The sequence below is a fragment of the Bufo bufo genome, chromosome 9, assembly GCF_905171765.1.
Source record: "Bufo bufo chromosome 9, aBufBuf1.1, whole genome shotgun sequence".
Classification (NCBI taxonomy): domain Eukaryota; kingdom Metazoa; phylum Chordata; class Amphibia; order Anura; family Bufonidae; genus Bufo; species Bufo bufo.
In genome coordinates, this window is record NC_053397.1 from 17,226,017 (window position 1) to 17,253,505 (window position 27,489).

Consider the following 27,489-nt stretch of genomic DNA (forward strand, 5'->3'; position numbering starts at 1 on the left):
CTGTGTGGCGCGAGATTATGTCACCACGCTGGCACGGGAAAATTCTGCTTCTAGGCGAATCGAATTTATCCTGAAATTCGGATCTAATTCCACTTCGTGGGATTCGATTCGCTCACCGATGACAATAACCCATTGTGCAGCGTGAGTCAGGTAATAATAGTTTTTGTATAAAATGCTGCGAGCTGTTGCTTGTAGCTCACACACAGGTACATCTGTTCACCTACATGCTTACAAAGAACTCAGGAGGGCAGCCAAACCGGGCGCACAATAGTGCCTTTTGATAAAACCTTTGGTCCTGGTAACTAAATATGACTGGTATCGCCAAGATAACTGTGTCAGAAGTGTTTGGGTTGGGGTCGTAGCTCTATGGCACCTTTGTTTTACCGCTTTCGGTGCAGGTTGGCAGAGTAAATATGATTGGCCAATAATATGGGCGACACAGTATAAATACAGCGATAACCTTTACTTCCTAGGAATTGGCGATTAGCACTGAACTGAAGCCGGGAAGGACAGTCCTCGCATCACACGTGATGGAGATTATTCACACTGTGGTAAGTAACCCTTGTGTCAGTACGTAGAAGGCTCTTGTGGAACTACAAGTAGCAGCATGCTCAAAATGCCCCTCTTCGGTGAAACCAAATCATCAGTTTCAAGATCCTTTCAAACAACTCCCAATATCTCAGCTTGCTGGAGCCTTGTGAGTAGTTATGTACTTTATAAGACAACGACAACAACCCCCAGTATGCACAGACTGTCAAGGCATGATCCAAGTTGCAGACCACTGCCTTACTCTAGATTTACCTAGGGGCCACATTATCGAAATTTTATTCTTTAGACTAGGACTCCTTCAGTCACAGCCCGTACTCTCCATCGCTTAATTGACTTATATGCGACCTCCTTTAAAAGTATCCTACCGTTTTATGTGATCTGGATAGGAGGCGAGGAGTATGGGAGTGGTAGTTGTGACGCTGTGAGGGGAAGTAGTACTCATCATTCACAGTGGCAGTCCTCTATCCGTGCAGTATTGGAGGGTGCATCCTTTCTTCCGCTGGGGCACACCCTGATATTGGGTCTCCTGCCTGGTGATAGGTGAGGTGATGGTAGATGTTTGGTCATGGTGCAAGGCAGGAGGGTGGATGCAGGGCCGGTGAGGTATGGAGACAGGTCCCTTGCCATAGACAGTGTGTACCTTACTAGCGTTTGCAGGTTCTAGACCTTCTCAAGATGTCTGTTCTTCTTTCAGAAGTACTTTAGTGTTAGAGCTGGTCCTTGGTGAATTGAAGCCTCAGAAATGGTAGTTCTCTGGAACCTGAGGCCTTGTCTGCAGAGCGTGTGTTCTTCATCTCTCCTCAGACTAGACTCCTCTAACTAAACCGAGGGAGGGGCGGACCTGGGTGCATCCCCCTAGCAATCCGAATGACAAACAAATTTTAGCCATGTACTTGCCAATACACCTGTATGGACTGGACTTGGGGAACCTAGGGAAAAACAGGTAGTTAACCATAAATCACAACAATCCACTCAATAGTAGTAGGTGCTGCTGTAGCAATAATTCACCCTTTGCAGTGTTTTTGTACTTTTTATGCAGCTCTTTATGTTTCAACGGTAAAATGCAACAAACAAGCCCTGTGCCGTCCGAACCCGCAGATTTGCAGCCATATTACTTTCCATCAGGATGGAAAAGATGGAAAGCAATATGACTACAGGATCAGACTACACTTTGTTGTCTGTTACCATGGAAAACTATTGGTCTCTATAAAAACTGTGTTCACAAAATGGTGGGAGAGTTTTGATTAGGATGATGTGCAAGGTTGGTTGACTTTAGAAGCACTGGGGCAATACATAATTGATTGTGAAGCCAAGGTGGACCAACCCCATAGGATTGCAGATTTCTCTTGGATACAGTACACGGCTTATTCATGATGATTATTTTTTTTCCAGTAATGTCATAGCGCTCGTTGTCTTCGGCCTCTTAAGTCTTCAGCCTTATCTCAAGGTATAGCTAAATAATGATGACACTGGAAAATCAGGACCCTGTGCACAGGCCATGTTGCCCTGAGAAGCTGCAGGCCATAAGTGAAGCTGACCTGGACAGAATAGCTCCAAGGACCAGTGTCGTCAGACCATCCCTCTGGAGAAGATTCAGGAGTCGAATACGGTGAGTAAAATCCATCATCTGACAAGCTTTTCCAAGTTATAGCTGTTTGGGGAGATTTCAAAATGGCCGCCATCACAACTCTTCTTAGAGTTATTCCCCCAGAATTCTGAATAGCAGATATGGTTATGCAGAGGTACATCTCCTGCCCCAATACAGATGTAGCAGGAGCACCTACAATTCTGGGTGACAACCCCTCAGGGAGCCGTAATGGTAGTCATTCAGCTTTCTCTATGAAACTAATGTGAAGATCTGTTCTGTCTTCAAGATGTTCTCGGGCCAAGGCCTACTCCTTGCTGCTGGACTATATCCCTGTCCTACGATGGCTTCCACGGTATCCGGTCAGGGATTGGTTATTGGGGGACTTCGTTTCTGGGATTAGCGTTGGTATAATCCAGTTACCACAGGGTAATTTATCTATAAATCCTAAAGATTGTGTCATGAATGAAATGCTGGTCGTTTATTATGTATTTTATCATAAATGATATCAAGTTTTGTTATTTTTACACAATGCGACTCCATATACAAGGCCTCGGCCTCCTTTATCTAAACTGTCTTCTAGGAAGACTATCTTTGTTTCCCATAGCAACCAATCAGAGCTCAGCTTTCATTTTATCAGAACAGTTTAAGTAATGAAAGCTGAGCTCTGATTGGTTGCTATGGGCGACCAGGACAGTCTTGCTCAGAGTTCTGATAAATGAGGCCCATTACATGTGAAAAGGCCATTTTTATGAACGAAGCCCACAAGCATTTAAGGTCCATTTTGTGCCCGCTTATTTCTGGGAGGGGAACTGATATTAACAACACAATAAATGAATTAAAAAAAGGATTAAAAAAACATGGCTGCTTTCAGAAACTGAGCCATGCCTGTCCGCAGGGTATGTGTGGTATTGCAGCTCTGTCCCATTTACTTCAATAGAGCTGAGCTGTAATATATGCGGTGAGTGACAGGACCGCAGCTCCCAGCGCTCCAGCAATGAGCGCTTCCATCTGTATTGATGGAAGCGCTCATTGCTTCTGGACTCTGGCACCCCCTGAGAGCCGGCACCTGGAGCGGAATAATACAGGATGTAACTCAGGATCAGTACAGGATAAGTAATGTATGTACACAGTGAATGCACCAGCAGAATAGTGAGTGCAGCTCTGGAGTATAATACAGGATGTAACCCAGGATCAGTACAAGATAAGTAATGTAATGTACACAGTGACTCCACCAGCAGAATAGTGAGTGCAGCTCTGGAGTATAATACAGGATGTAACTCAGGATCAGTACAAGATAAGTAATGTAATGTACACAGTGACTCCACCGTGTTTTATTTTAGGCTTGGCGTACTCGCTCTTGGCTAGTCTGCCTCCCGTCTTTGGCCTCTACACTTCCTTCTATCCTGTGTTTATATACTTCCTTCTTGGGACCTCTAGACATATATCTGTAGGTGAGTCTTGTACTGTGTATCAGGGGTGCAGCTATCTTGTAATGGTTCCTAATATGCAGCTACAATTTTATAATGTGCCCACTTCAGATTTAGTGGTTCTTTAAAGGCTATGTACACCTTTTGGGGGCAATCTTTTTTTAAAATATTGCATTGTACTCATTTTGTAATTGATCTTTTTACGGCTTCCTTTTTTCTGTACAGAGCTGACATACTCTAGAACCACCCTTTGGATTTTCTGTCTTTTCCGTCAGACCAGGAGCAGATGGGCTCCTTATCTCTGCTCTCTGGCATTAGCTCAGTTAGGCTACTTTCACACTTGCGGCAGTGTGATCCGGCGGGCAGTTCCGTCGTCGGAACTGGCCGCCGGATCCGCCAATCTGCTGCTGACTGAAAGCATTTGTGAGATGGATCCAGATGCGGATCCGTCTCACAAATGCATTGCAAGGACGGATCTGTCTCTCCGCTTGTCATGCGGACAGACGGATCCGTCTTGTATCTTTTTTCACATTTTTACCGGTATGCGCATGCGCAGGCCGGAAGGACGGATCCGGCATTCCGGTATTTTGAATTTTGGCACGAATACATTCCTATGGGAAAAAATGCCGGATCCGGCGTTCACGCATGTCTTCAGTTTTTTTTCGCCGGAGATAAAACCGTAGCATGCTGCAGCATTCTGCGGTTTTCTCTCCAGTATGAGAACGGAACGAAATGCATTTTGGAGCATTCCGTTCTGTTCAGTTATGTTTTGTCTCTATTGCCAATGAATGGGGACCAAACAGAAGCGTTTTTTTCCGGTATTGAGACCCTATGACGGATCTCAATACCGGAAAATAGAAACGCTAGTGTGAAAGTAATGAATGAATAACAAATAAACTAGTAGGCACTCTGGGAACTGTATCAAAAACAGTATAAATCAAAATATAAATCATAGAAATATAATACCATAGAGGAACCAGTAATTTACTACTGTCTCGTATACCTCACCAGGGGCAATAGGTTGTAATTCTCTCTGCAACTATTATATCGTTAGTAGTTGAAAGAATGCTGTATATGTCAAATATCAAAATGCCTCCACTGTATCACACATACAGTAAATGACTGGATATGATGGTTTTCCGGTCCTGCTCAGTGTAGCAGGTTGAACCGAGAGGGACAGGAATCCATCCACTCCAGTTGCCGACAAAGAATGTAGTATTGATACCACTAATACATAGATCAATAAAAACATGAAATATCCCTCCCAAAGTAAATGTCCCAAAACAATATTAGTATTTATTTTAAACCGTAATAAATAATCATGATAGTAAGATTGTTAGGTCATAAATCTGTATACATGATTGCTATGAAAAAAAATCAATGTCCATGATTATTATTGTAGATCAGTGTTCATGATTATTAAAAAATATAAAAAAAATAGATAATGATGCAATCATTCAATCTCATTCATGAATCCAAGTGCATAATATGTAATAAAGCCAGCTTCATCCAAAAGCAATCGATCAATATTCACACTCTGGTATAAGTACTGGATTCCTTTTACGATGTGGAAGATAGTATAAACAGTCACTCAGTCTGTATCAATTGCTAGATTATATACATAGTATACCACTCTCTTATAATGAATGATAAAATGTTACCACTTGATGATTTCACGTGGAACGCTTTTGAATTAAGCGGTGTTTTAAGGGTACTTTTCACACAAGTGCTATTCTTTTCCGGCATTGAGTTCCGTCCTAGGGGCTCGATACCGGAAAAGAACTGATCAGTTTTATCCTAATGCATTCTGAATGGAGAGCAATCCGTTCAGGGTGCATCAGGACGTCTTCAGTTCAGTCTTTTTGACTTTTTAGGATGGAGATAAGGGTACTTTCACACTTGCGGCAGAGGATCCTGGCAGGCAGTTCCTGCCGGGATCCTCTGCCGCAAGTGTGAAAGTACCCTAGCGGACCCCCCTTATCGCGGCGTGTATCTGTCCTTCATTCGGCGTCCCGCGTGGTCGTTCTGTTTCGGATCACCGATGTAGCGCACTATAGCTCAATAGGCTTCAGGTTTGTAAAGATTCAGAAGTTGCGCTGCTCGATCATAATAGCAAATCACTGCTAAGCCGGGGGTCTTTATTGGATTACAGTACTACCAAACGCGTTTCGGAGCGCCACTCCTTCCTCAGTGGCATTTTGATATTTGACATATACGGCATTCTTTCAACTACTAATGATATAATAGTTGCAGAGAGAATTACAACCTATTGCCCCTGGTGAGGTATACGAGACAGTAGTAAATTACTCTATGGTATATATTTCTAGGATTTCTATTTTATTGTAATAAATGAGTATTTTTTATACAGTTCTAGTGCCTACTAGTTTATTTGTTATTCATTCATTATTTTATATTGGACGTGGGGTAGTCCACTAGCGGTGCACCACAGTCCAGTGACCAAACAGGTAGAGTCGCTATATTTCTATATTACTTTTTTGCCAGTGTGAAAGTAGCCTTATTAGATGACCGGCACAAAGCGAAAATGAAAGCACCAGTACCAGTTACAAAAAACTGTTAACCCTTTGTGACAGAACAGCTCAATATTTTTTATAAAGGCCAACTGAAAAAATGAATTTTAGCCAAAAATGAGTAATATGCAATCATAAAAAAAAATTGCCTCTGAAGGTGTAGATAGCATTTAAATTATGGAGGAACATTTATTGTAATAATGGACTCTCTTTTATGTCACCCAGGGACATTTGCGGTGATATGTGTTATGATTGGCAGTGTGTTGGAAACCTTGGCACCCAATGAAAACTTCATGCTTGGAGACAATTCGACTATAGACACTGTTGCCAGAGACCTGACGAGGGTGGAGATATCTATGGCTCTGGCTTTTCTTGTAGGACTGTTTCAAGTAAGATATCACCATTTATATCACCATACATTTTAATTTTACAATTATGCCAAGAAGTTATCAGTGTGTCGGACAAGTATGTTGACTGTTTCCAGTAAAAAAAAAAAAAAAAAACAGCAGAATAGTGAGTGCAGCTCTGGAATACAATACTGGATTTAACTCAGGATCAGTAATGTATGTACACAATGACTCCATCAACAAATAGTGAGTGCAGCTCTGGAGTATAATACAGGATGCAACTCAGGATCGTACAGGATAAGTAATGTAATGTATGTATACTGTGAGTCCACCAGCAGAATAGTGAGTGCAGCTCTGGAATACAATACTGGATTTAACTCAGGATCAGTAATGTATGTACACAATGACTCCATCAACAAATAGTGAGTGCAGCTCTGGAGTATAATACAGGATGCAACTCAGGATCGTACAGGATAAGTAATGCAATGTATGTATACTGTGAGTCCACCAGCAGAATAGTGAGTGCAGCTCTGGAGTATAATACAGGATGTAACTCAGGATCGTACAGGATAAGTAATGCAATGTATGTATACTGTGAGTCCACCAGCAGAATAGTGAGTGCAGCTCTGGAGTATAATACAGGATGTAACTCAGGAACAGTTATAGTCAGTGCTGACCTCTATTAACTCTTTTCTCCTTTCCATAGATTGCTCTGGGTCTCATTCAGTTTGGGTGTGTGGTCGCCTACCTCTCAGACCCATTAATAAGCGGATATACCACTGCGTCTGCTGTCCATGTGTTGGTATCACAACTGAAATACCTCTTTGGCATTAGAGTGAGTCAGAAGACCCAGCCGTTGTCATTAATATATGTAAGTTACACTGTGAGGGGTAATTGTATTTTATAGAATCTACTTTTAAAGGGAACCTGTCACCTCCGAAAACCATCCCAAGCCGCTGTGACTGACTGCATAAGCGCTGTCAGTCACAGCGATGGGGCAGGGAAGGGAACGCGGTTATCTTGACTTGAAGCAAGGAGGCCGCTGCCCCCTTGACTTCAAGCATGAATACAGAAGCGCGCCGGCAGGGGATAAAATAACGTTTTCTGAGTTTTAGCCGCATCGGCCTTCAGGAAGAAAATTATCATCAGAAACCCGCTGCTGGCTACTGTCAGGTACTGCTGGCGGCTTGGGATGGTTTTTGGAGGTGACAGGTTCCCTTTAAGTCTGCTGGATCTCCTGCCCAATTATTTTGTTAATTCAAGGGAATATGTCAGCATGATCAACTCTATGAAACCAGTCCCCATGTCTGGTAGGGCTGCTGCAGCTGATTAAAGCCATATCTTTCTTACCCTGCATGTTGGAGAAATTAGTGTTTTAAACAATATACAAATTAGGGCTTAAAGACTATGTACACCTTTTGGGTTTATTTTCTTTTAATTATTGCATTGTACTCATTTTGAGCTAAAAAAAATAAAAAATTCAATTGGTCTTTATTAAGAATTTTGAACCACTGTCTTTGTGCAGCTTTGAGTTTACCTAGTAGAAGGATCTGAATTTTCACTCTGTTCCGTCAGGCAGCTCAGCTGAAGGCTCCTTATCTCTGACCTTGTAAACACTCATTATAGCTCAATTCTTATCTTACTGATAGTGGCTTAAAGAATGTGGCTTATAGGGTTTCTGTCACCCCATTAAACCGTTTTTTTTTTTCTTTACTAATAATCCCTATAGTGCGATCTCATGATACATAAGCAAATTAATCATTTTGGTTCAGTAGAATTTGCTAAAAATCGATTTTTAAAATATGCTAATTACCTTGCTACCAGCAAGTAGGGCGGCTACTTGCTGGTAGCAGCCGCATCCTCCGATGGTAATGACGCCCCCTCGGCATGCTGATTGACAGGGCCAGGGAAGGGAATCGTTCTCTGCTGGCGCTGTTAGAATTTGAAATCTCGCGCCTGCGCCGTACCTGTCTTCAATCGGCGCAGGCGCACTGAGAGGCGGCCGCTCGCTCGACCGCTCCATCCTCAATGCGCCTGCGTCGATGACGTCATCAAGTACACCCGGAAGAGAAGACGCCGGCATCGCTGGAAGGAGGCGGAGAGTCTGGTGGCGTCGCTGGATGCTCGAATCAGGTAAGTATGTACATAATAAGCATGCTGCCACAAAAACCACCAACGAAATGGGAATAAATAATTTTATAAAAATGACAGTTATTAACACTATACCACCAACGATTATTAATAATAAATCTCTTCCGGGTGTACTTGATGACGTCATCGACGCAGGCACATTGAGGATGGAGCGGTCGAGAGAGCGGCCGCCTCTCAGTGCGCCTGCGCCGATTGAAGCCAGGTACGGCGCAGGTGTGAGATTTCAAATTCTTACAGCGCCAGCAGAGAACGATTCCCCTCCCTGGCCCTGTCAATCAGCATGCCGAGGGGGCGTCATTACCATCGGAGGATGCGGCTGCTACCAGCAATTAGCCGCCCTACTTGCTGGTAGCAAGGTAATTAGCATATTTTAAAAATCGATTTTTAGCAAATTCTACTGAACCAAAATGATTAATTTGCTTATGTATCATGAGATCGCACTATAGGGAATATTAGTAAAGAAAAAAAAAAAAAAACGGTTTAATGGGGTGACAGAAACCCTTTAAAGAATGACATTTTAGAACTTTAGTGATAATGTTTATTAGATGACTGGCACAAAGTGAAAGTAAAAAGTGAAATTGACACAGTTGGAAAAACAGTTAACCTCTTTGTGACAGCCCAGCTCAATACTTTTAATAAAATGAAATATATTTTTTTTAGCCCAAAATGAATAAAAAGCAAAAAAAAATTGCCCACCAAAGGTGTACATAGCCTTTAAGTGCTCAGAAGGCGGGCCCTAGCCACTCATTGCTGTTTGTTTCTCCACTCTGCTACCCTGAGCACTCTCCTTCCACTTGATTGACAGGGCCAAGTGTTACCACTTCTGCACCCTGCTACTGTCCTTATTGGTCTAACCTCATGTCATCTTGTGTATTTATTCCTTTACAATGTGCATTCCTGTTTTGTTATGCAACTGTTATGTTCACATGTAATGTGCCTGGTTCACCAACAGGTGGCAGCAAACATGACAGAGCTATACTTAGATAGAATGAAACCTTCCATTCCATTCTAACCCCCCCCCCCCCCCCCCCTCTGGAGAGAGGTGAGCAAGTCCTACTTCCTGCAGGAACGGTGGGGCAGAAGTTCTAGTCAGTCTAGCTTACCCCCCTGCTAAGGGAAGAGTGCGCAGGGGCACGTCTCTGCTGGATGTGCCCACGCCAGCCAGAGCACCCTAAGCTCTGCTGGCCATGAAGGCCAAAGCTTAAAGCCTCAGGAGACAGGAGGAAAGTTCCCTGGCATAACCTAGAGTCAGACTACAGACAGAAAGTGCAGCATACAGAGGAAGCTGAGTTACACAGCCAGCCTGTCAGTACAACAGATTCAGAGAGAAACAGATGTAGCAGAGTGGAGTTTGCCTGCCAGTTCATGCTAAAGCCTGCTGGAACCAAGACAAAGCCCGAAACTGTTTGGAGAAACGTTTATTCAAGTAAAGTTGCCGTTGAACTTCATCTCAAGGTCTGGACTCAAGTTATTCTTTCCAATCCCTCAATTAATCCCCCCTATTTATTGCTTTGGAGCAAAAGCCTGGGGTTCAGCTGTATCCAGGTAGAAGCACCGTGACACACATTTTCCATTCAGAATGCATTAGGGCAAATCCGCTTCTGAGAGCCCATGACGGTTCTCTGAAACGGAAAGCCAAAACACGAGTGTAAAAGTAGCCTAAAGAGACATTTTATGCCGCACTATACCACTCAGCGTTCCTACACCTGGGTCGCGTTATAGAGGGCCCTAAAGGAAGGCGCCTGTTGCACTTTGACAACCTCTTTATTGATTGATTTCAATATGCAAGACTACAGCATTGAATCTTTATTAGTTGTATCCTTTTTTTCTTTCTTTGTGTCTAGACCATTATTAAGATCTGCTCAAGAATTAGAGAAACAAACATCGGCACGTTGGTCACCAGTATCATCGCCATCGTCATTCTCTTGCTGATGAAATTTTTCAATGGGACTTTTGCTTCCAAACTTGTCATTCCAGTTCCTATTGAACTGATCATGGTAAATCTAAACATAGAAGAAAAGAAAAAAACACATAGAACTATATGTAGTTGTCTATGGTGACACCCATTATTCTCAGATTAACTATAAGGGAGGTGGCCATAGTGGTCTAACTGATTGTCAACAATAGGGGGGTGGCATGTAAGTTGCAGGGCGACGGAGATGATCAACACTGATGCAGTAATTCACACCACCGTACTCTACAGACGCACCCTCAGAGACACACTGCACACATGTGTCTAAACAGGAACAGCTCTCTTCTCCTGCTGTGACACGAGGACCTACTCAACCCAGTTGTGAGACCACAGGTCCTTCAGCACCCTTAGCTTACATCTGTAGGTTGCAGAGCCAGAGCAACTAACCCATTTGCCACCTTCTATCATTTCATGAAGAACCCCCCGATGGATCTCATGGCTCCTGCAATTTTCATATTAACCTCTCACACACACCTAATGTATAAAATGCTTGTGCACTTTAAAGAGAACCTTTCACCGCTCCTGACAGGTCTGTTTTAATAGCTTCATGCATTCCCCATGTCATAACAATTCTGGATCATCTATTCTTATGGCTCTATGTTGTGCCATTCCTTTATTATTTCTACTAGAAGTTATGAATGAATTGCTAGCAGTCTGCAGTAAGGGTACAGAGGGGAGGTAACCAGTTGGGGGGGGGGGTCCCTGCACAGTCTGACTCTATCCAGTCAGTGCTGCCATTGTCATACTGTGCAGGTCCCGTCCCCCCCAATCCCAACTGGTTACCACCCCTCTGTAACCTTACCGCAGACTGCTAGCAATTAATTACATATAATAGAGGAATGAGACAACATAAGCAGGGGAGTAGATATATGGGAAGCGGCTGCTTTGGGGCCCAAACTCACAAGGGGCCCCCTCAGGAGGAGGTTTTATTGTCAGGGCCCCCTCAACATTACATACAGAGACACTGTAAGAAACAGACGGTGCAGCTGCCAAGCCTCATATGAGCGCTCGATCTTGACTAGTCATAAGAGAGGGGTTGCACATGAGTTCGGGGTTGCAAGGGGGGGGGGGGGCGGGGGAGCCCGTTCAAAAATTTGCTGTGGGGGCCAAGTGAGTTGTAGTTATGCCACTGGCCATAAGAATAGATACTTCAGAATTGTTAATACATGGGGAATGCCTGCAGCTATTCATCAGGCATGTCGGGAGTGGTGACGGGTCCTCCTTGTACCCAACTTTCCTATGGAGAGAACTGTATAATGACTTAATTGGGCATTCTTAACATTTTCAGCTCATTGTCTCCACTGGAATATCATATGGTGTTGACCTATACAAGAATTTCGGGATTGAGAATGTTGGCCACATCCCTGTTGGGTGAGTAATGCAGAATATAAACACTATACTATATATGATCTATATATTAATATAATAAAACTAAAATGATTGGAAATGCAGATGAGATATTAAATAATCACTGTAGGGAACCAGTTTAAAGGGGTTGTCCAGCCTTTTTTTGTCAGGATAGGTCATCACTAGCTGATCGGCAGCGGCACCCCCGCTGATCAACTGTTCTGTGTAGCTCTGTTGCCAACAGTCGGATCTACGCTGCACCATTAACATTGTAGTTGACAGCACTCATCACTACAGTAGGAGCAGTGCATCGCTTATAAGGCTAGTCAACCCCTTAATTTTCTGTCTGCATGCAGCCACCACTAGGGGGAGCTCACCGCATTTGAATTTATATTCCTCCCATTTAACTCAAGCTCCCTCTAGTGGTGGCTGCAGGGGTTGTCCAGCTTTTTTTTAAAGTAATGGCCCATACTTAGGATTTTATCATTTACTTCTATGCCCATGCAGGAAAAATTTAAAAGCCCCACATGAATATATATTATGAAATTAATTAGCACAGAATTGATCGCATCATACAAGCAGCTCTTTATCATATCATCTTCTGTAGTTTAAAGGCCCCCTTGTTACCGGACTTCAGCCTGTTCGGAGATATTGTTGGAAACGCCTTCGCCATTGCTGTGGTCGCCTACGCCATAACCATTTCACTGGGGAAAGTGTTCGCCTCTAAGCACGGTTACAAAGTTGACAGTAACCAGGTGAGCCAACATTACCACCTTTCATGTATGGTAGAAAGCCTCTACTGCAGTGTGAGGGGGATATAGCTGGTCTTGGGGGTTCATAAGTTATGGGGGGATGCAGCTGCAGGGTGGGAATCCTCTGCTCCCAAACAGCAGACCTGGTAGAGGCTGTAGTCATGACTAGGTGAAATATTGAGGTCACAGCCGTACTCTGCTTCTCATCGGCAGTTCCATAGAGATGAATGGGGCTGCAGAGCACCTGCTTGACCGCTGCTCTATTCATATGTGGGAAGGCGTGATCAGCGAGGGTCCTAGTGATCAGACCCCCACCGATCAGGCACTTTTCACTTATCCTGTGTATAGGGGATAACTTTAAATCTTAGGTCCCCTTTATCCCAAATTGTAGTGCATTTTAGCAGGGGCGGACTGGCCATAGACCCTACAGGGAAATATCCCAGTGGGCCGATGCCCAGGGGGCTGCCAGCCGGGTACATAATGATCTGATGCTCTCAGCAATAATTATTGGGGCACTTATGGACCTGGTATGTGGCCACAGGTCCCCTCCTTAATTCAACTGTATTGCCATTTTCAGGATGGTGATACAGTTGAATACTGCAGTGGGGATGGCAGTATTTTGTGCTGCACTGTGGTATCTGTTTCTGCTGGGGCTGTATTCTGTGCTGCACTGTGGTATTTGTTTCTGCTGGGGCAGTATTCTGTGCTGCACTGTGGTATCTGTTTCTGCTGGGGCGGTATTCTGTGCTGCACTGTGGTATCTGTTTCTGCTGGGGCTGTATTCTGTGCTGCACTGTGGTATTTGTTTCTGCTGGGGCAGTATTCTGTGCTGCACTGTGGTATCTGTTTCTGCTGGGGCGGTATTCTGTGCTGCACTGTGGTATTTGTTTCTGCTGGGGCAGTATTCTGTGCTGCACTGTGGTATCTGTTTCTGCTGGGGCGGTATTCTGTGCTGCACTGTGGTATCTGTTTCTGCTGGGGCGGTATTCTGTGCTGCACTGTGGTATTTGTTTCTGCTGGGGCTGTAGTCTGTGCTGCACTGTGGTATCTGTTTCTGCTGGGGCAGTATTCTGTGCTGCACTGTGGTATCTGTTTCTGCTGGGGCAGTATTCTGTGCTGCACTGTGGTATCTGTTTCTGCTGGGGCGGTATTCTGTGCTGCACTGTGGTATCTGTTTCTGCTGGGGCAGTATTCTGTGCTGCACTGTGGTATCTGTTTCTGCTGGGGCAGTATTCTGTGCTGCACTGTGGTATCTGTTTCTGCTGGGGCTGTATTCTGTGCTGCACTGTGGTATCTGTTTCTGCTGGGGCTGTATTCTGTGCTGCACTGTGGTATCTGTTTCTGCTGGGGCAGTATTTTGTGCTGCACTGTGGTATCTGTTTCTGCTGGGGCGGTATTCTGTGCTGCACTAACTGTGCTGTTAGTTTGGACCCTCCAACAACATTGGGCCGCTGTTAGTTTTTTTTTCTGGGGACACTTTAAATTCCCAGTCCACTTCTGCACTTTAGTATCCGCCGCTTTCATACTAATGAATACAAACGTTATCCGATTTGCGGGACATTTCAATGAGAATGGTGACCCCTGGCAAGTATGTGTCAGGGGTCAGATTTGCAGGTTATATTCCAGGGTGATTTTTGTCTGACCCCATGTGTCCTCTTGCAGGAGCTCCTCGCCATTGGCTTCAGTAACCTTATTGGCAGCTTTTTCCAGTGCTTCGCCATTAGCGCCTCGGTGTCCAGGTCTCTGGTTCAGGAAAGTACTGGAGGAAACAGTCAGGTGTGTGATCTAGTTCCATCTGTTCCTGACAACCAATATGGCTGCTAGTTCAGCTCATCAACCTCTGATGCAAAATCACAACTCCTGGCAAGAAATGACAACTGGAGGATATTAAAGGGGTTATTCAACTCCCATAATGCCCCCCAAAATGCCATACAGGTTACACTTACCCCGATCCCTGGCATCCGCGTCGTTCCTGATGCCTGCACGGCCGCCGCTGCGCGGATCAAAACAACCGGCGACGGGGGATGGGGTTCAGCCTCACCGGTGATGCCAGGAAGGCTTGTCCCCGTCGCGGCCTGCTATTGGCTGACTCCCTCCCCCAGCGCCGAATGTTTTGATCTGCAAATGGAGAGATGCAGCGGCGGCTGTGCGGGAATCAAGAGTGACTCGGGTGCCGGGGAGCGGGCATTTTGGGGGGCATTATAGGCTTTGGATAACCCTTTTGAGTTATGCAGTTTTGCAACAGCTGGTGAGCGACAGGTTGGAGATCAACATTTTGGGATAGAACAGGGATCAGCGACCTTCGGCACTCCAGCTGTTGTGAAACTACAATTCCCAGCATGCTCCGTTCATTTTGTATGAGAGTTCTGAGAAGACCAAGTTTGCATGCTGGGAGTTGTAGTTTCACTACAGCTGGAATGCCGGCGGCGGCCTACCCCTGGGATAGAACACGATTTACCAGTTCATAAAGGGATTGGCCAGGATTGTCTGGTATTGAAGCCAATCTCTATTGAAGTGAATGTGGCTGACCTGCAATACCACACATGACCTGTGGACAGGTGTGGCACTGTTTTTTGAAGAAAGCCGCCATGGACAACCCCTTTTTAATTCTTTTTTTAATTTTTTTATCCTCTACAATATATATACGTAGGTGGCCAGCGCTATAGCGTCTTTGGTTATCTTCATCATCATATTGCGAGCTGGGGAACTTTTCCAAGACTTGCCAAAGGTAAATATAGCATCGCCTTACATCGCTCTCAGGATGGAAATGTGTGTAGGGCGAACCAGCATTATAAGAATTTGGATAGTTGCTCCTTGTTTAAATACCAGTCCCCTAAATGTAATATTACCGGTAATGTTCCCTATAGCTATGGGAGTAACCGGATAATAACCTACAGGCTGCTCGTAATGGGATATTATCATGTGAGGCATTTATGGGATGTGCACAGACACCCCTGAACCCCCTTCTACCAGTTGACTCGCCGCAGACTGAATAGATCTGCCAATAATATAGGGTTGCGTATATGATTTAATGGGGTTGGCCCATCGCTAGGATATGCTATCAATGTCCGGTACGGGGGCCTCCAAAGTGAAGGAGAGCACACCACGCATGCACGGCATTCATCACTATGGAAATTTCCGAAAATAGGCAAGTGAGTGCGCTTGGCTGTGTTTCTAACTCCCATAGTGGTGAACGGAGGGTGCGCAGCTGCTTCAGGAGTTCCATTCTGGAGATTAGGAGAGGGTCCCAGAAAGGACCTGCACCTATCTGACATGGGTGGTGTAGCCCAGCGATATGCTATCAATAACGGAGATGGGCCAACCCCTTTTAAAGGGTTAAAACAAGTCACTTCCTATCCACTCGACAGGGGATAACTGGCCCTGTGCCCCCCGTATGAATGGAGAGATGGTCAAGCATGAGCATCTCTATAGGACTCCCGGGGACAGCTGAGCAGAGCTCGCGCCTATCTCCTGCAGTCCCATGGAGTCTGAATAGAGGAGCCGCAGTGCGTATGCGCGACCATCGCTCCATTTATACAGGGGCACGGGATCCTGGTGTTCATCCTCTGTGGGGGTCCCTGCACCTGTGCAGATCTAACATTTATCCTCTATACAGCGGAGAGAGAGTAAAACCTGTACTAAGGGCTCGTTTAGGCGGCCGTAAGAACGAGTCTGCATCCGTTACGCAATTTTGAAGAACGGGTGCGGACCCATTCATTTCAAAGTGCTGTCCGTGTGCTGTCCGAATCCGTGGTTCCGCAAAAAGAAAAGATAGAGCATGTCCTATTCTTGTCCGCAATCATGGACAAGAATAGGCATTTTCTATTATAGTTGCGGTCCGCAAATAGCAGAACGCACACGGCCGGTATCCGTGTTTTTAGCGGATCCGCAAAACACTACGGTGTGTGAATGCGCCCTAACTTGAATATCCCTTTATTTAGCAACTCCCCATCATGCTGTGATAGGTGAGAGGTGCCTCACAGCAGATTACAGGGTTTGCAATTACTCAAATAGCAATCGCCAAATATCAAGTTACCCCCGAAATGCTCTACACAGATCTGCTGCAGGGAAATTTACCATTTTCCTTTTATTTTAGGCCATTTTGGCTTCAATCATCATAGTTAATTTGAAGGGGATGTTTAATCAGTTCTCAGAAGTTCGAGTCTTATGGAGAAGCAACAGAATTGACCTGGTAAGTATCCGGGGATCATAACCCCTTCTGTCCTCACCCCACATGTGCACCATGGAAGTTCCACCAAAACTATTGCCACCACCGAAAATTTCTGGTAACGCTGAAAGGTTTTGTTACAATTGCATCCAGTCTAGACTCCAGACAGATATACTTCACTTGCTCCGATACGTTATTAGATGTCTATTGGCTTACCGATTCATTTTCTTTTGTTGCAGCTTACCTGGTTGGTGACCTTTGCTGCCACAATTCTGTTCAATATGGACATTGGTCTGGCCATCTCTGTCGCATTCTCCTTGCTGACCGTTATCTTCAGGACACAGTTGTGAGTAGTCTTTGAAAGGCTAGCACAGCACACATGGCGGAGGACACAACGACTACGGTGCCTGTGGTGGCAGGGACCTGGCACTGAGATCCTACCATTGTAATACTTTCACAGTGGCTAACTGCAGCCACCACTAGAGGGAGCTCACTGCATACAGAATCATACAGCTTCCACTAAGTTCAGTACTAGCTGTATGAATCCATATGCTGGGAGCGCCCCAAGCAGAAGATCATATACCGCACTATGGAATTGGCTCAGAGTTTTGGACCTCCCTCCCCAAAAAATTGCTAGACCATAAGGGTCCATTCACACGTCCGCAAAATGGGTCTGGATCCGTACCCGTTCATTTTCAATGGGTCCGCAAAATGCGGAATGCACATGGCCGGTTTCCGTGTTTTGCAGATCCGCAAAACACTTGCGGACGCGTGAATGGACCCTAAAGACCTATCCCATTTGGTGATGCTCTCAGTAAGGAGGGGTAGGGTTTTGCTGTATAACTGATCTGGGATTTAAATCTCTGTTGCTGTTTCAGATCCAATTTCTCCATCTTAGGCCAAGTGTACGAAACAAGTATTTACAGAGACGTGTCAAGGTGTCATCAGGTAACCGCTACAGCGCCTTTAAATCAGTGTTTTTTTCCCCAAGAATTGGAAGGCAGAGGTAGATAAGGAGGTTGTCCATTACTGCAAAAACATGGTAGCTTTATTGTAAAAAAAAAAACAGCCGCCACACCAGTCCACAGGTTGTCTGCGGTATTACAGCACAACCTCACTGACTTCAATGGAGTCGAACTGCAATGCCAGACTCGACCCATGGACAAGTGTGGCGCTGTTTTTGAAAGCAGCAGCTGCAAGTTACACATTTCCATGTTCCAGGCAAAGGAGATACCAAGGATAAAAATCTTCCACTCTTCCTCCACGGTGTATTACGCCAATGCAGATCAGTATCTAGGGACCCTCTACCGGAAGGTAAACGTAGAAGGGAACTTAAAAGGGATTTCCTAGTTTTGCAATGAAAACTCCTGCAACTTTGCAATCTACTTTGTGTCTGTCCATCTCTCCTACGATAGTGCGGGGTAGATGTGGAGAAGCTGATCCAGAAGAAGAGGAAAGCGATAAAGAAAAAAGAGAACAAGGAGCTTAAAGCGTTGAAAAAAGCGAAGAAGGAGAATGAGGCCAGCGAGGAGGTGAGGGTGCGACCACTGTGTGCACTTAACCATCATAGGTTATCCACTAAACTAACATTGACCATCAGCGAGCAACTTAAAGGGGCTGTTCCATTTCCTGTATTGATGACCTATCCTCAGGATAGGTCATCAATATCAGATCAGCGGGAATCCGACGGATCAGCTGTTTGAAGAGAATGCAGCTCTGGTACAAGCACTGCCTCCTCTTTACTGTTTACCTGCTCGGCGTTGACATCACAGCAGTGAGCAGGTCCTCCATCCCCATTCACGTCAATGGGAAGGAGCAGTTACGGTCCCTTTGCACGGGGCGATGTACAGGCAGATTGTCGGGAAGGAAGCGTTCCGGAGATCTCCTCCAGCTGATAGCTAACGCCATCACGCTTCCCCATACAGATTCGTCTTTACACAGCACAATCTGCAACTGGGTGTTGAGGAAGGGTTGAGATATATGCATATGTATATATGCATGCGATGTGCATGTATGATATGTATATATATATATGCATACATAGATAGGTACATTATAGGATGATGTGCGCAGATGTGCCCAACATCTGTCCTTAATATTCCACAGGGGCTCATTGTGGCCCCTGTGGGGAATATGTGCCCCCTTATATGTCCCTTTTATATATATGTGCCCCCTTATATGTCCCTTTTATATATATGTGCCCCCATATGTATCACCTTATAATCATATATCCCCTTATCCATAGGCCCCATTGATGGGGAAAATGTCACCTAAAACCAGAGGTATCAGTGTGAATGTGCCCCAAGCATTCACACTGATGCCATCTGGTTAATTGCATCAGAATGACCGGACAAGAGTCGGTCATCCTATATGCTTCAAAGAACTCATTCAATAGAATCTGAGTCCTTTGTATCAATTATCTCCAGCGCCGCTGGAGATAATTATGCATAATAAGAAGAGGGAAGAAACCTCCCCTCCTTCTATTATGTGCATTCCGGCAGTACGATTACTATCGCGCTGCCCGGAATGCAAAGTGCTACAGGCGGGGGTTCAAAGGCTTCTCCCGCCTGTCAAGCGAGTGGCGCGGCCCCGATGCGCTCGTGCGGGGATGCGCGGGCTGGCGCAGTGACGTTATCTCACTGCGCCGGCCCATGTGTCCCTGATGGTGGCGCGCGCCGTGCGCCACAGTGTGGGGCGGTGCGGGCCGCCGGACATAAATGTCCGGCAGGCCCTGCACTGGGACAGAAGAGCCAAACCGCCCCTCGAAGCGAGCATCCCTGGAGGGCTGAGTATCATCCCCACTATCCCACCAACGATATATTAACCCTTACCTACCCTATCCCACCAATGTACCCCTCTGATAACCTCCTACCAACCCTATCACACCAACGAATCCCTATGTGCCCTATCCCACCAACGATTAACCCTTACCTACCCTATCCCACCAACGTACCCCTCTGATTAACCCCTATTTGCCCTATCCCACCAACGGCCTGTCCATATACTAGCCTCTACCTATCCCTATTACCACCAGTCCCCTCCACCATTCCCTGCAGGAGCATCCCTGCTCCCCTTTCTTGCATTACCCCTTTTACCCCTGCTGTACCCCTGTAACCCTGTGTGTATGGCCTGCATTAACACCTGCAGTGCTACTGTTAACCCTTCATTCATAGGGATAGTGTTAGAGCCAGGTTGGGTGGGCTGCTAATGTGTATGTGTGTGTATTAGTTAGAGTTTGTGGGTGGAATTCGGGATTGTGTAGTGTAGTTTAGTACTGTATTTTTAGTACTGTATTGTTAGTGCATTGCGTGCTTTGTGTACTGTAGGTGTTAATAAATACTGTGTGTTATTTCTACCTACTGTGTAACGTGTGGTTATTAGCGGTAGTTAGTTCAGTAAGGCGCATGCAGCTAGTTTAACGGGTACTGTAAAGCAAAGGAATAGTGTGTTATTATATTATAAAGGCATAAATAAGCGGGATCATCAATAGACGGACTCTTCCTATTTATGAATATTAATTATTGATATTTGCACAAATATTGGTAATTAATATTCTCCCTTTACACTGGGAAACAAGGATTTTTGTGCTACGCTAACGATCCAATTACCCGATGAACGAACGTTTCGCTCTTTGCCATTTTTCGGCCCCTTAGGCTAGGTCTACACGACGACATTTGTCGCGCGGCATAATGATAGTCTATGGTGTCGCACTGCGACGCGACAGTCGCAAAAAATCAATTCGAAATTGATTTTTCTGCAACTGTCACGTCGCAGTGCGACACCATAGACTATCATTATGACAAATATCGCAGTGTAGTTGTGACCTATGTGTCGCGCGACTTATTGTCGTCGTGTAGACCTAGCCTTACACTCCTTCTGCTCCTTCGCATTGAAGTGAATGGGACTGCGGAGCTGTAATTACGCCCACAATGTTGACTGCAAGCAGGTAAAACAAAAATTGTCCCGGTCTTTAAGGGGTTAAAGGGAACTAGAGCTTAGGTACTAGGGGTCTAACGTTCTAAACTTGCCCCTCCCCAAACTGTCCCTTTTGGTGTTGTGTCATAAAACAGCAAGTGCTGCATTAATCTATTGGAGGAGAGGCCAGCACACTGCACTTCCCTGCGCATGCGCCAGACGCTGGGCTCTTCTCGTGACTTGTCTCCTGTACATACAGCAGGATCTAAAACATAAAGAGACAATAGACAGTGTAATGACATGCTGGTGGTTTAGTGTCCTTGGATCTTGTGACAGCTTTCCATCTGAAAGATCACTAGTCTGAAAGCGGCCTTACAGATCATCTTGTGAACATCGCCAGCGATACAGGCAGGTTCCCAGCATTCTGCAAAGACCAGGATGTTTTATGAACTGAAGTTAGGACCGGAAAACGAGTCCATGGAAAAATCTCACTACCGCTGCATGAACAACTGCGCACAAATTACGTGGAAAACATTTTGTGCTGCATATAGTGTCCTCTTCTACCATAAACCTGTTCCGTCTTCTTTCTCGCAGATCACAGGACAGGACAACATTGCCTTTGACCACCTCAAGATTGGAAATTTTGAATATGCGATACAGGAGGTAAGTTCAAAGGGCGAGAAACCAGAGACCTAGTTTGCATACATTTTGTCTGGTCTGTAAAACTCTCTACCCCAATATGGCGGTCTACACAAGGTGAAACTTTATTGTCCCAGACCCATCTCAGACTCAGAGGCCTCACACCCACCCAAACCAGTACCCTGCTCTGCACTAATGAGGCTCAAAAATCCCGAAACAGCTGTCTGTGGATGGGTCTCTTTTGCTTACGGAGAAGATGTTGAGTTGGCCTGTTAAAAGGTCAGACATTGACTCATACGGTGTCTAACCTCAATCGGTGGCGCTAGAGAGAACATCTTTCTTCTTCCCTTCTTGCCCATCACTACAGGATTCAATTTAATCTTCTCATCCTCCCCCACAATGCTCTCCACCGTGCTGCACCCCCTACATCTCTACCTCATTTCTGTCAACCATTAACCCGTGCTCTTAATTCAGCCAATGACTTACGACTGACATCCACCATAATCCAAACCTCTCACTCCTGTCTCCAAGACTTCTCCTGAGCTGCACTGGTTCTTTGGAACGTCCTACCACAGGCAATTAGGTTAATTCACAACATCCACAGTTCCTGAAAACGTATCTTTTTAAGGTGGCCTATCACATCCCCTAATCTAATTCACCTCCATTCACCCCCCCCCCACCCCATCAACCTTCTTCTGAACCTGATCCATCGTCAAATATCCACACCCTATGCACTCAGATATTGGCTGGTGACGGCTCATGCAGCTTCATACACTACTCAAAAAAAGTTAAGGATATTTGGCGTTTGGGTGAAATTTATGGAAAACGTAAAAAGTTCCCGCTACAGTGATATTATATCATGGACGTAGGGCATTTAAGTAGAAGCTGCAATGGTGATTTTCCTCATCTCAAACAATTTATTGAAACAAAAGCCGACACCAGTGGTGGGTATACCGCCACAAAAATGTCAATGTCTCAATAACTTGTCCTTTGGCCTTGAGCATCAATTCCAGCTTGACAACGACATCTCCTGCTGTTCACAAGTCAACCTATTATCTGCTGAGGCATAGCATCCAACTCTTCTTGAAGGGCGGTCCTCAGGTCATTGAGGTTCTGGGGTACATAGTTATGAGCCTCTACACTGCGACTCAGCGGATCCAAGAGGTTTTTAATGGGATTCAGGTCTGGGGAAAGTGCAGGCCACTCCATTTGAGGTGACCCAGTCTCCAGCAGCCGTTCCCTAATGATGGATCTCGATGAGCCGGCACATTGTCCTCCATGAAGATGAAATTAGGCCTGTGTTTTTCAGGCAGAGGCACAATGACTGGATTAATGATGTTCTTCAGGTAGTCTGGGCTTGTCACTGGACCATTCACAAAGTGTAGGACGGTTCTGTATGGACTAGACACAACTGACCACACTGTAACACCACCACCACCAAAGGCAATGGCTGATGCATAGCGCTCTCCTTGACGTCTCCAACATCATTGGCGGCCATAATTTCTGCTCAGCGTGAATCGACTTTCATCAGTGAACAGGATTGAGGACCACTGGTCCCTCGTCCAGCGTAGATGCTCCCTGGCCTATGCAAGATGATGACACCTGTGCCCGGTGGTGTGGTCAGGTACCCTTGCGGGTCGTCTAGCACGCAGACCACACTGATGTAAACGGTTTCGAATGGTCTGAGGTGACACTTGGGTGCCTGGAGTTGTTTGGCATTCATCATCCGGTTCTGCAGGGCATTGTTCACAATGAAGTGGTCATCGGTGTGGGATGTGGCCAAAGGACGTCCACTTCTCTACCTTTCTGTGACTCTTCCAGTCTCTCTGTATCTCTGTTACAACCTGCTGATGACACTATGTGACACTCTAAGCTCAGTGGCCACTTCTGTCTGAGAACATCCTGCTTGAAGCCTGACAATGGCGAGGTACTGTTGATCAATTGTTAGGCGTCGTCTTGGTCTCATGATGTCAAAATGTGAACAGCATGATGATGAGGAGGACTGTTTAAATACCAATTCTAATTGAACCAGGAAATGTATTGGACGTTTCATGGAGTAAACACCTGTTGTGAATTTTGCCGTTAAGCTCCTTGTTAGAGAACAGCAAGTTGTGCAAAAAGTACTGAAACACTGAACAGTTGGACATGTGCATCCAAAAGACGGTCACATTAAGTTCACCTGTTAAGGTTACAAGTAGAGATGAGCGAACTTCTTTTTTAAGTTCGGCGTCTAAAGTTCGGCTTCCGGTTAGCGGAGAATCCCGATATGGATTCCGAATTCCGTTGTGGTCCATGGTAGCGGAATCAATAATCGGCCATTATTGATTCCGCTACCACGGACCACAACGGAATTCGGAATCCATATCGGGATTCTCCGCTAACCGGAAGCCGAACTTTAGACGCCGAACTTAAAACAGAAGTTCGCTCAACACTAGTTACAAGGCATTTAGGTTCATCCTTGAATTTCATCCACAAGTCAAACCTTCCTAACTTTTTGTGAGTAGTATCTACTCCCCTATTGTGGTAAGATGGCCGGACCAATGCACAAATCAAGCACTTGTTACCTCCTGTGTCCCCCTATCTCCTCATAGATTGTAAGCCCTTGCGAGCACAGCCCTCTTTCATCTTGTTTAAATTGTTGGCTTGTCTGTTGCTGTGTTATTTATGACTCTGTACATGAACCCCGATTGTAAAGCGCTGCAGAATATGTTGGTGGTATATAAATAATAATAATTATAATAAGATATAGTAAATTATTTATATAAAACAAGGAGCAGGAGACGACAGATGGATCCGTCATCATTGTACCAAAACATGCTGGAAATGAAGAGAGTGGTGGAAAGAGCACGCTTCAGTCACTGGGTCTGGAGAGGCCGAATTTCCATTCGTTAATATTGGATTTCTCATCTGTGAATTTTGTAGATACAGTCTGTGTTAAAGTTTTAAGGAAAGTAAGTGCACTGAATATTAATAACCGTGCAAAAGTTTTTATAAAAATGCTTAAAGGCTATGGACACCTTCGGGCAATTTTATTTTATTTTTTCTGCATTTTACTCATTCTTGGCTAAAAATAATATTTTTTTTAATATTCAGCTGTTTCTGAGTTACAGGGGTTAAAAGTCTGTCTCCAAGCTGTCACTTTTTTTTTCTTTGAATCCCATCATCTGATGGCTCATGTGTAGCTCTTATCTCTGATCTCCTGGCCCCATAAACACTCATTATAGCTCAATTCTTATCAAACCAATAAAAATATGGCTCCGATAAGTGTTTATGAGGTCAGGAGATCAGAGATAAGCCGTCAGATGAGCTAGCCTTAGAGACAGGGCAGAGTTGTCAGATGCCGCTCCACTCCATGTCTAAAAAAATATCCAGGTTCTGCAGGCTCCAGAAGAGTCCTAAACATGATGAAAACAGAATAAGCCCCAAAAACCTTTTTTTTTTTACACCGTCTAGAATGAGGATAAGACCTGACAACCTTTTCATACAGTCCAGAATCAGACCTGACAACCTTACTCGCACACCTTGCCTGAAAGAGAATAGAGCCTGGCAATTTACACAGTCCAGAATGAATATAAAACCTGACAACTGTAATGGCACAGTCCAGAATGCAGAGAAGACTGACAACCTTATTCACACAGTCGTATTACTGTCACTTAAAAATCCAGTCCGTTATTTTGGAAGATAAAAAAGCAAGACACTGTATTTATACCTGTGTTATATTTTATGTTTGCAGCGTTGGACCGATGATTTACGGTACTTCATCTTCTTTCTTTCTTTTTTTTTTTCCAGATCTTCAAAAGTTTTGCTGAAATTGAAGTGGACGTCTACCTGGCTGGCTGCAATGGTAAAAAAAAAGTTAGGGGAATAAGGCATATTAAATAGGCGTATTACAAGAGTTAATCAGGGGTCTGGGAAAGCTGGGTGAATTTCCTGTAGGATCCTAGGTCTAATTACAATTGCTCTACATTTATTCCAATAGCAACAGTGATAAAGGGGCTGGAGGACGGGAACTTATTTAACGAAACTATCACCAAGTCTCAAGTCTTTCCCTCCATCCATGATGCCATCACCTATCTCACGATGGACCACGACCAGATCTCCATTCATGAAAGCAATGTGAGTTGGGGGCTCAGATGCCTGTATGTATAACACCGCTTAAAGGGCATCTGTCAGCAGTTTTGTACCTATGACACTGGCTGACCTGTTACATGTGCGCTTGGCAGCTGAAGGCATCTGTGTTGGTCCCATGTTCCTATGTGCCCGCATTGCTGAGAAAAATGATGTTTTAATATATGCAAATGAGCCTCTAGGAGCAACGGGGGCGTTACCATTACACCTAGAGGCTCAGTTCTCCATGCAACTGCCGCAACCTCTGCACTTAGATTGACAGGGCCAGGTGTGATAATGTTTACACTGCCTTGTCCTGTCAATCAAAGTGCAAACAAAGGACAGCGGCAGTTGCAGAGAGAGCAGAGCCTCTAGGTGTAACAGTAACGCCCCCGTTGCTCCTAGAGGCTCATTTGCATATAATAAAACATCATTTTTCTCAGCAATGCGAGCACATATGACCGTGGGACCAACACTGACGCCTTCAGCTGCTAAGTGCACATGTAACAGGTCAGCCGGTGTCATAGGCACAAAACTGCTGACAGATGCCCTTTAATACTTGAAAATCCAAATACCCCCATCATACTGACAGGAATACAAGAAGCTGAGATATAAGGAGCTGTTTGCACAGTCTTCACAATGTTTAGCTGCTTTAGCTGTTACTGTGCCGTAACATGGAGCGCAAACTGTGGTCACAAGGGATGCTCTATCCCAAAATAGAGGCTCTGCAAGACCCATTATTTGTACAGTTATTCAGTAGTGCCTGTAACTTTAAGGGAATGTCCACACGAGATATAAAGTGCTGCAAAAAATAATAATAATCTGTTGTGGAGTTAAATAAAGATTTGTCAAGGATTTGCAGCAGATTTCACCGCATGTCAATTTCCACACACGTTTTAGGCAAAACGCGGATGAAGTTTAGCAACTCCTTAAATCTTATCCATTTTAGGGCTCATGCACACGACTGTATGTATTTTGCGGAACGGAACGTCCGGCCCCTAATAGAACAGTCCTATCCTTGTCCGTAATGCGGACAATAATAAGACATGTTCTATTCTTTTGTGGAACGGACATATACGGAAACGGAATGCACACGGAGTAACTTCCGTTTTTATTTTTTTTGTAGACCCATTGAAATGAATGGTTCCGCATATGTTCCGCAAAAAAAAAAAAAAAAAACAACTAACGGACATGGAAAGAAAATACATTCGTATGCATGAGCCCTTAGTGTGGATTTTCTATCCACAATTCCACAGTGAAAAATACTCGGCCTGTATGCCTCGTGTGGACTTACCCCATCTGCACAGCCACCTCTCCACTGAGACGAGTAGAGCGACACACGACTGCAGGCTCTGACTACACCGGGTGTGTTTGTAGTCTGTAACCATGGAAACCAGACATTGCTCTACATAAGAGCTGTATACACTAAACTGGAGGAGATTTTTAAATCAAGATTATTAGCAGAGTTGCTTCATTTTTCACTTTAGATTCACTGGTTACTAACATGTAAGCAACCCCAGTCGGATAAATGCCAGTACGTCTGCGAACAGGGTCTGTGACTATGGTGTAGGCCTGTAAGTAACAGTCCTCTGTGTTACAGGGAGCCCCAGATACAAGACTATAATCCGGATGAAGCAGCCAACAAGCAGTGCGCTATCGGGGACGTCTCCAGTCTGCAAGGAGAAGCGGCTATAATCTAGGATCCGTGGTCGTCAGCCTATTATGGATAGTGTTTCTGTATTAATTAATGTCGATGGTAATTCTGGACACGACTGTTGTGTATATCAGTCATACATGTAACCGGCGGTATACTGCACTGCCGAAATGTAAAGATCTGTAAATAAAGTCTAGGTGTTCACCCTAGTACTCCGTGTTTCAGCGTGAAGACCCAGGGCCTTGGCACCAAACATAAAACCACCTCTCACTTCAGCAGATGGCATTTATCACGTAGAGAAAGTTACTACCAGGCACTTACTAATGTATAGTTATTATCCATATT

The 27,489-nt window shown here is 44.9% G+C and overlaps 1 protein-coding gene across 1 annotated transcript; it reads left to right on the top strand.

Annotated features, from left to right (window-relative positions):
• Nucleotides 1-479: 479 nt before the first annotated feature.
• Nucleotides 480-27,250, top strand: LOC120979727 (solute carrier family 26 member 6-like). The gene is made up of 21 exons (XM_040408670.1): nt 480-551; nt 1,942-2,158; nt 2,424-2,563; nt 3,478-3,588; nt 6,318-6,481; nt 7,146-7,310; nt 10,435-10,587; nt 11,851-11,933; nt 12,517-12,664; nt 14,324-14,437; nt 15,312-15,389; nt 16,758-16,853; nt 17,069-17,175; nt 17,708-17,777; nt 18,051-18,143; nt 18,245-18,361; nt 21,339-21,407; nt 24,149-24,334; nt 25,173-25,227; nt 25,363-25,499; nt 27,091-27,250. Exons 2-21 carry the CDS (start codon nt 2,010-2,012, stop codon nt 27,112-27,114), a joined length of 2,259 nt encoding a protein of 752 aa, XP_040264604.1. The 5' UTR covers nt 480-551; nt 1,942-2,009; the 3' UTR covers nt 27,115-27,250.
• Nucleotides 27,251-27,489: the final 239 nt, after the last annotated feature.